Source organism: Myotis lucifugus, unplaced genomic scaffold, assembly GCF_000147115.1.
Source record: "Myotis lucifugus unplaced genomic scaffold, Myoluc2.0 scaffold_72, whole genome shotgun sequence".
Classification (NCBI taxonomy): Eukaryota; Metazoa; Chordata; class Mammalia; order Chiroptera; family Vespertilionidae; genus Myotis; species Myotis lucifugus.
In genome coordinates, this window is record NW_005871120.1 from 3,129,676 (window position 1) to 3,139,482 (window position 9,807).

The window sequence follows — 9,807 nt, forward strand, 5'->3', positions numbered from 1 at the left end:
AAAAATGTATTTTTATTGATTTCAAAGAGGAAAGGAGAGGGAGAGAGAGATAGAAACATCAATGATGAGAATCATTGATCAGCTGCCTCCTGCATGCCCCCTACTGGGGATCGTGCTTGCAACCCGGGCATGTGCCCTTGACCGGAATCGAACCTGGGACCCTTCAGTCCACAGGCCGATGCTCTATCCACTGAGCCAAATCAGCTAGGGCAGAAAATAGGACTTTCCAAACAATTCTCTGTTCCTCAATTGCCAGAACAGAGAATGAGGCCAATTCTTGTCCAGATTCCACTAGACTGCCCACAAAGGGCCTGAATCCTATTCACCTTTAGGTAACACAATACTTGGCACATAGTAGACCCTCAAACTGATCTAGATTCCCTGGATGGTGGAATTATCCCACCACAGGGAGACCCCTATGAAGTCCCACTCCACCCCCTCACCCTCAGAGAGCAGACTCTAAACAGAGACCAAAGGCAACCAGTGCTCTTATTACTGCTTTGCACTCATATGGAATGAGCTGCCCTTTAACGGTGTCAACACGGAGGAGGATGGAGGAACAGACACGCGTGACACAGCACACTGAGGGGAAAGCTGGGCATGGAGTGCAAATTAAAGACATCTGCCTGCAGAGCTCTGCAAAGAGGAAGGCAGGGGAGACAGGCTCCCTGTCCCCTCAGACGCAGCCTGACAAGAGCAGCCGCAGAGACGCGGTTACCAATACTGGCCCTGGGGTCACACGCACCTGGGTTCCAGCCCGCCTTTCCACTTACTAGGAGGGTTCAGTGAGAACTACGCAATGAGTTCATTTAGCTTAGCACTGTCCTGGCATATGGCAGGCGCTCGTTTACAGCTCCCTTAGCCTGTTCACGCACTCCCACCCAGCAGAGCCTGCGCAGAAACCTGGCAGCAGCTGTCCAGGACAACAGCGGGCTCGTGCATCGCGGAGCGCTGCCCAAGGGAGGAGAGAGAAAAGGTGATCAAGCGGAGAGAGCTGCCGCCTTCCCAGATCCCCGGCACTCACTGCAGAACCCCAGGAGGGTCACGGAGAAGCCACACTTGGTCAAGGACAGCGCGTGGTACTGCATTCGGGGGCTGCGGCCCACGTCGCCCAGCACCACGACGACCGCGTGCCGGGCCGTGCGCCCCCGCCGCCAGCGCTTCCACGCGATCAGCAGCAGCAGCGGCAACGACAGGGACAGCGCTAGCACCGCCACGCAGGAGGCAGCCATCTTGGCCGGCTGGTTGCAGTCACGTGACCGCGCTCCCTCCGGCGGGCGCGCTATGCGCAGCCGCACATCGAGCCCCGAGGTGGCGGAGAGAAGCCCGGGGAGGGGTGTGGTTCCTTCAGAGGCGGCCCCGCGGAACCCCACGAAGGGTCCCTGAGGTCCAAGAATTTAGTTGGATGAAGGTAAAGTTTTTACCACGTGGGGAATCTAGGAACATTTTATTTCAAAAGTAGGAAGACAACAATTTGGATGAATCTCTAAACATACTATTGAGAAAAGGGGCCGGACGCCAAAGAGTAAATGTGTTAGGTTAGGTGGCTCAGGAGGCGGTGCAAGAAATAGAATCCAGTGAATCAGAAAAGAAAGGAAAGGAAAGTTTATTCTGCGTCCCCCGGGAGACCCACGTACCCCCAAAGACAGGGCACGTGGATTCACGCCAACATGGAGGGGGGCGATTTTTTTATACTGCGGTTGGGTGAGGGGCGGGGACATGAGCTGAGGTATTCAGTTGAGGAGGCTTCAGCTGCAGGGGAGTATGTGGATTCAGGGAGAAGAAGCAGGTATCTGTGTCTGGCACGTTGACCTGTGAGAAATCCCAGATCTGTGAGAAATTCCAGAGGAAGTCCATTGTCTCATCCCATGTCTGTATGTATCTGATCCTGGGCTCTCTCCGACCTAACATCCCGGCCTTTTGGTGATAAGGGACGAAGACTCTTTCTGGCTACTTCCAGCTGAACATGGACGACGAGGGGGGGGTGGTGGTTAAAGGCCAGGGTTAGGCAGAGGCAGGTTGGAGGGCAGCCGAGTGTAGGGATGGAGCAGGAGCTGATTCACAGTCACCCGTGACATCTCTGTGATCCGGGTGCGGATGAACTTGAGGAGGCAGGGGGCTAGAAGAAAAAAGACACAGATGAGAATCAGGGGCCCTATCATGGATAGGACCCAGGTAGCTAAGGGGCTTTGGAACCAGCCGGAAGGAGAGTTGTCCTGGAAGTGTCGTGCATGTAGTTCTTCACTCAGCTTAGTCAGGGTCTGTACGTTTTGCTCCACTACTCCGGACTCGATGTAGTTAACAGCATTCTTCCTGAAGGAATATGCAGGTTCCTCCTCTTTCTGCAGTCAGGAGGTCTGAAGCGCACTGGTTCTGTAGGGCTACTTGGGCTACTGATGTCACTTGCTGCTGTAGGGAGGCTAAAAGAGACAGTAGTAGACTCCAGAGCTAACTGGAGCTTGTTATTAAAGTACTGAGCAGTGACCAGACTGTTCCCCGAGGGCCCCCCATGAGGCCTACTGAGGCAGTGATACTCACCCCTAACATGACAGGGAGGAAGGCAGCCCGGTGCGTCTGGGGGCGGGATGGAGGGAGCAGCCAGGTGAGCTCCGACTCTCCATACAAGGTTAGTTGGGGAACTACTGTGACCACGAAGCAAGGGGTCAGAGGAGTTCATGCAGTTGCTTAAGGTGCCGTTGCACCAAAGAAGGTACCTGGTCTGGCCTTGGTGAGACTGGATATGGTGTGGTTTCAGGTATAGTTCTAAATGACTTGTCCCCCAGTTACCGGATTACTGGTCTGGTAGCATATCCGTGGGGGCAGGGTGGGCTCTGGAGTTTCGGGTTCCCAAAGGGGAATGCCAGCCACGGGAGGCTGACGTTCACCTTTCCCTTGGGTTCTTGGAGAAGTCATGAGTGGGATGGCAGCCAGCAAAGACCTGTCTGGGTTTCGCTGCCGGGTGACTTGTTTGCCGTTCTGGTAGTAGGTTTCAGGGACCTTGAACCTCCACACAAGAGGGTGGGGGTGTGTGTAGGTTGCTCAGGGCCTGGAGGAGAAGGAGGAGGGGAGGGCGGTTAAGGCAGACGTTAGTGGGGCCCAATACATCACATTTATAGAAGTCATGCTGCTCCGGGGTCCTCTTGAGCCTGGAGAGGCGGTGCCAGGACAGGTCTCTGGAGAGGCGGTGCCAGGACAGGTCGTCAAGCTGGGGTCACCAAGCAGCTTGGCCACAGTGGGGGCTGTGAGGATTACAGTGTGAAGTCCCATCCACCTAGGCTCCAAGGCTTGTGGATGTAGGTTCTTAAGGAGGACCGAGTCACCAGGGTGAAGGGCTGGTCCTTGGGAGTCCTGGTCAGTCGGCTGTGGCTTGGGCAGAAACCTGTTCTCGTGTTCTCGGAGCAATTGCCTGATTAAAGACAGATATGGGAGATACGTACCCAGGGGGAGGGGGATCAGTAAGGAGACGGTGGTTGAGCAAGAAGGGTCAAAAGGGCTCAAGAAGGTGGGGCTCCTTGGTGTAGCCCGGACTTCTGGTCAAGGCCATGGGCAGGAGGTCCGGTCAGGAGCTGCGAATTTCTAGAGAGAGTTTAGTTAGATGGTCCAATAGGTTGGAATTGAGTGGCTATGATGAGGGTTCGAGCCAGTGACAGACGAATCCAGCAGGATGTAGAGGAGGGATTGATGTTAGAGAGTAGATGGAAAGTTGTGTTGATGAGTGTGGGCATAGGAGTAGGTCCAGGGTTCGTAAGTAGAGAGTGACACTAGAGGATTTCCCATCCTAGACAGTAGATTGATGACTCCCTCCGGTTTCAGGCACCAAAATGTTAGGTTAGGTGGCTCAGGAGGCGGCGCAAGAAATAGAGTCCAGTGAATCAGAAAAGAAAGGAAAAGAAAGTTTATTCTGCGTCCCCAGGAGACCCACGTACCCCCAAAGACAGGGCACGTGGATTCACGCCAACATGGAGGGGGGCGCTTTTTTTATACTGCGGTTGGGTGAGGGGCGGGGACATGAGCTGAGGTATTCAGTTGAGGAGGCTTCAGCTGCAGGGGAGTATGTGGATTCAGGGAGAAGAAGCAGGTATCTGTGTCTGGCACGTTGACCTGTGAGAAATCCCAGATCTGTGAGAAATTCCAGAGGAAGTCCATTGTCTCATCCCATGTCTGTATGTATCTGATCCTGGGCTCTCTCCGACCTAACAAAATGCTGGCTGGTTCCATTTATATAAAAGGAGAATTAATCTTCCATCTTTCTGGCTTTCAGTCAGACCCGCCGGAGAGTCTTCTGAAAGTAACATCATGATGCTTTCCCAAGGAGAACCCCAGGTTCAGTTCTAACTAGTGTTGGGTGGTGATGACGGGACTGGGAAAACTCCATTGGAGAAACGTCATCTGGTGAGTTTGAGAAGTATGTAGCCCCCTTGGTGTTGAAGTCCATCCCCTCCTGTTTCACACCAACAGAGGGCCTATTAATTCAATGCGGGGGGGGGGGGGGTACATTGGGCCCGGAGAAGTTCAGCGGAGGAGACAGCTATTACATCCCAGCCCAGGGTGCAGTTATAATGTCTGATGTAACTTTGAGAGTTACTTAAAAGAAGGTGCCTCTGTATCTATTTTTGTTTATCAGCATTGAACAGACTGTCAAACTAAAGTTGGGGGGGCAAGGGGGAGGGGGAGTAAAAGATCAACTGAAAGACTTGTATGCATGCATATAGCATAACCAATGGGAATGTCAAGGGGGTGGGGGGGGAGACATATGTAATACTCTTTGTAATACTTTAAGCAATAAAACAAAATTTTTTAAATATATTTTATTGATTTTTTACAGAGAGGAAGGGAGAGGGACGGAGAGCTAGAAACATCGATGAGAGAGAAACCCGAAACCGAGGCACATGCCCTTGGCCGGGATCGAACCTGGGACCCTTCAGTCTGCAGGCTGACGCTCTATCCACTGAGCCAAACCGGTTAGGGCTAAAACAAAATTAAAAAAAAAAAAAAAGAAGGTGCCTAACTGGCATAGAGATCTGGTGAGAGAGAGAGAGAGAGAAAACATCCCTGTCATGTGGTGTGGCTACAAAGTGGCTATCAAGCCCAGGAAAGTTAAGGCAAAATCAGTTGTCTTCCCCGAAAAAAGAACCTCTGTACTATGATATTTCTGCCAAAAGTAACTACCACTTTGCAAAGCCCTTCCTCTGGCTTGCTAGAAAGCTAACTGGAGAACCTAATTGGGAGTTTGGCGCCATGCCTGCTCTTGCCCCTCCAGAGGTTGTCGGGGACCCAGCGCTGGCAGCACATTATGAGCATGACCCAGAGGTTGCCCAGACCACTGCTCTCCCGGACGAGGATGATGACCTGGGAGGAAGGGAAGCTGGAACCCAGCGTCAGAAGCCTAGTTTCACAGTCACCTTCCTGTGATGTCAGTGTTTGCCCCTTTATTATGGAGCCTGTGCTTGAGCCTGTGCAGTCACGTGACCGCGCTCCCTCCGGCGGGCGCGCTGTGCGCAGCCGCACATGGAGCCCCCGAGGTGGGCGGAGAGAAGCCCGGGGAGGGCGTGGTTCCCTCAGAGGCGGCCCGCGGAACCGAAGGAGATGAATGGGCCTCTGCGTGAATGTGGCAGTTTTTAAAAATACCTTCATTTTTTGGACCTGCACATTTAGCTGTTGGAATGCAGTTGTTTCCTTATTGAGCTTCAAATATAAAAGTGCTGCAGTCACATCACAATATTCAGTGGCAAAGCCTTGTACATTACTGTCATTCCCATTCCTTTTCATTTAGAATCAGAATTAAGTTGTATTTCAAGTATCTAAAAAAAAATAGTCTTTGCTGTCAGAGGTCAGGGGAATGACCTCTTTGGAGAGTCAGGAAGTGAGTGGGAGGGGTTAAGGGAAGGTGGAGGGTGGAGCGATCATGCTCTGTTTCTTGGTCTGGGTGCTCCTAACGTAGTGTGTTCCACTCGGGAAAATTCATCCAACATCACACTTACTCATTTTTCAGGATATGCGTTGTACTTGAATAAAACATTTAAAACATAAAGAGAAAGGACAAAGAAGAAAGTAAAAGCCATAATGATTTTAAGTATCCATAGTATTGAGGGAAGATTTCCCCCCTGACCCTCCAAAGTCACCACCCAGAGTAGTCACACCGCCGAGTTTAGTGTGTGTCCATGTGACAGCCTGTTGACTTTGAAAGGGGTCCCCTCGCTGAGGAGCATCGAGAACGTGTTGGTGAAGCCACCCCCACTGCCCCTACTTGGGAGCTGCCCCAGAACCTGCAGAGCACCCAGCACACCGCCACTCACCTTCAGACTGCCTCACCCAGTTACGCATTCCACAAAGAAACCTCCTCCCTGGATAAGAGCCTGGGCAGGTTCCTGCCCCCTGGATAGGGCAGCACCACGCTGATGCGCTTCCTCGGTGACCCTAGTTCACGACTTAGCACATTGCTTATTTGGTTCTCACAATAGCCCTATGATTCCCCTTTTTACATCTAAGGACACTGAAGGTCACACCATTAATGAATATGTGGCAAAGGCAGGGCTTGAAACCTGATCTGAAAGAGGAAGGAAGGGAGAGTAAATGTGTATAGATGGGAGGGGTGGGCAGTCACCGTGGCAGCCTCATTATCCCCTCATTTACCAGTGAGGCTCCTGCCTTTAGTTGCATGTGCCCTGCCCACTCCGTCCACCCTCTGTGGTGGAAGGGGGCTCAGATCTGGAGACCTCAGCCTCGTGGGTTCCTTGATCTTGAGCAAGTCAGTTTAGATCGATTAGCTTTCCAGACCTGTAAATTAAGGGAGGGAACTTCACATCTCAGAGCGGCTCTCTTTCTCTGATCACCTAAGGCAGGGGTGGGGAATGTCCGGCCCACAGGCCATAGAAGGCCCTTGAAATCATTTGGTCTGGCCCTGCCAAGGCAACCGCAGGCGGGACTTGAAGGTCAATAAATCTAGGAGCTTTTTTTCATAAAAACACAAATTTATATTAAGTGAATTATATTAAGCGAATGACGTTATAAATATCCAAATGGCCGTTGGCAGCAAAAAGGTTCCCCAACCCTGATCTAAAAGGATGAGGACCAGGCACAACGGTTATGACAAACTGAGAGTAAATGCCTCGCTCTGGAAGATGAAACCCCAACTGGAAAAGAAGTTGAGAACATTTCTCTAGGGACAAAGGAGTAAGGTGCCTCGCCAGCCAGCCCAGCTTACCTTCCTTATCCCATTGATATTTGCACATGAGAGTCAGTCCTTCCAAAGGTCAAGAGGATATTGTTTCCCCTTCCAGAGAGAGGAGGTGAACCCTGGCAGGATTTCCTGATGCCGAAGATGTCAACTCAGGAACTGGCATGCATGAAACACCTGATACTAGCTGTGAGACTGTGGGTCACAGTAAGTCACTTACCCCCCCCTCCCCACCTCAGAGCCAAATGTTTAAAAAGGGAGTAAGAATAGTTCCCACTTCAGGGTCTCTGTAAGGATTAACAGAAGTGACGACAGCACCAAGCTTCACCTGGAACACCCATTCTCAATGGCACACTCAAGAGGGCAAAAGATGGATCTTGGGAAGCAAGGAAATCTACTCTTTTATGTATGAAGCCTAGATACATACAGTGCATAAACAAATATATAGTATATCTGCAGTATTAAGATTTCACTGGAGTTCACACAAAAATGTATGCACGAAGAGCCCTCAGACATTGCTGGCGGGAATGTAAGATGGTGCAGCCACTGGGGAAAATAATTTGACAGTTCCTCACTAATTAAACAAAACATACCACATGACCCAGCAATTGCATCCTAGGTATATACCCAAGAGAACTGAAGACAGGTTTCAAACAAAACTGTGTAAATGAGTGTTTATATCAGCATTATTCACAATAGCAGGAAGGTGGCGACAACTCCAATGCCCATCAACAATGAGTGGATGAAGTGACTCATCCACACAATGGAATATTATTCAACCGTAAAAAGGAATGAAGTATTGATTCATGCTGTGGCATAGATGAACCTTGAAAACATTATGTTGACAATATCTCAAGCTCTTTCTTTCCAACTTGGGCCCAGCATAATGGCTCCCGCAAAACAGGGTGGCGAGAAGAAGAGGCCACTCGCCCATCAATGAGGTGGTGACCAGAGAATACACCATCAACATTCACAAGTGCATCCATGGAGTGGGTTTCAAGTGCCCCTCGGACACTCAAAGAGATCCGGAAATCTGCCATGAAGGAGATGGGAACTCCAGAAGTGCACATTCACACTGGGCTCAACAAAGTGGTCTGGGCCAAAGGAATAAGGAATGTCCCATACCATACCCGGTGCGGTTGTCCACAGCACGTAATGAGGATGCAGATTGACCAGGCAAGTTCTACACATTGGTTACCTACATAGCTGTCACCACTTACATAAATCTGCAAACAGTTAATGTGGATGAAAACTAACTGCTGATTGTCAAATAAGGTTATAAAACTGCCCCCAAAAAGAGAACGTTATGCTACATGAAGGAAGTCAGATACAAAAGGTCACATATTGTATGATTGTTTTATGAAATGTCCAGAATAGGCAAATTTATAGAAATGGAAAGTAGATTAGTGGCTGCCAGGGCATGGAGGGCTGAGAGGGTAGAGGGAGTGGGAAGTGACTGCTAATGGGTATGGGGTTTCCTTTTGGGTGATGAAAATATTCAAGAATAAGACAGTGGTGGTAGTTGCACAGCTTTGTGAATAGAGTTTAAAAGACACTGCCTGTATTTTATAGTATATGAATTATATCTCAATAAGTCTGTTATTTTCTTTTTTTATATCAGAGAAAAAGATGGAGAAAGAGACATAGAAACATCAGTGATGAGAATCATCTATCAGCTATCCCCTGTACACCCCCCTTAGTGGGGATTGAGCCCACATCCTGGGCATGCGCCCTGACGGGGAATCAAATGGTGATCGCCTGGTTCATATCGTCACTCAACCACTGAGCCACACCAGCAGGGCAAATCTGTTATCTATAATAATAAAAGCGTAATATGCAAATCGACCAAACAGCCGAACAACAGAACGACCGTCCCGCAGACAACCTTCCAGATAAAGCCGGGGCTGCAAAGGCTGAGACGGCTGGGGCTGCGAAGGCCTACTCTTGCATGAATTTCGTGCATCAGGCCTCTATTTCTTAAATGTTCAGGGAAAATGTCTAAAACGGCCAGGAGTCAGAGATGTGGGGAAAGGCAAGAATGGAATTAAAAGGTTGAGAAACCCTGACTTGTGGGCAGGCTCTAGCCCACAGGAGCATCAGATGCACTTTTGTGTGGTGGTATTTTTATTATTTTTACAGATCTGTAATCTCTTAACTGAAGCCCTGGGTCCAGGTATACTTCTGAAATCAGAATTTTTGAGTTTTGGAAAGATAATATGGCGTGCATACATGTGACATTTGGGCAAGGTTTGGGGATAGCACCGAATTGAAATTTCCTCAGGGAAATAGACATTCTTTCACACTGAGTGAGCTACCTGAGGGCTCTACGTCCTCACCTCCTCACCGTCCAGGGCAGAAGCACATGGGGCTGTCGGGCTCTGGAAATGTGGCTAGCCAAGTTGAAGTGTGCCCTGAGTATAAACACTCGTCTAGATTTCAAAGACTTCATACAAGAAAAGTAATATTTTAAAAAGAATGTAGCCGTGGCTGGTTTGCTCAGTAGTTAGAGCATCGTCCCACAGTCCCATGGGTTGCAGGTTTGATTCCCAGTCGAGGGCATGTACCTGGGTTGTGGGTTTGCTCCCCACCCTCTGTTGGGGCACATGCGGGAGGCAACCAGTCGATGTGTC

General features: G+C 50.0%; 1 protein-coding gene and 1 pseudogene across 1 annotated transcript in view; one reads left to right on the forward strand and one right to left on the reverse strand.

The window, feature by feature from the left end:
- The window catches only part of ALG1 (ALG1, chitobiosyldiphosphodolichol beta-mannosyltransferase), a 14,450-nt gene extending 13,203 nt beyond the window's left edge, over positions 1-1,247 (reverse strand). Inside the window, exon 1 of the mRNA XM_023755311.1 lies at positions 1,025-1,247. Within this exon, the coding sequence (XP_023611079.1) occupies positions 1,025-1,232 (208 nt within the window). The 5' untranslated portion in view covers positions 1,233-1,247. The remainder of the gene's footprint in view (positions 1-1,024) is intronic.
- A 2,936-nt stretch (positions 1,248-4,183) lies between these two features.
- On the forward strand, positions 4,184-6,032 carry LOC102440080 (annotated as a pseudogene).
- The last annotated feature ends 3,775 nt before the right edge of the window (positions 6,033-9,807 follow it).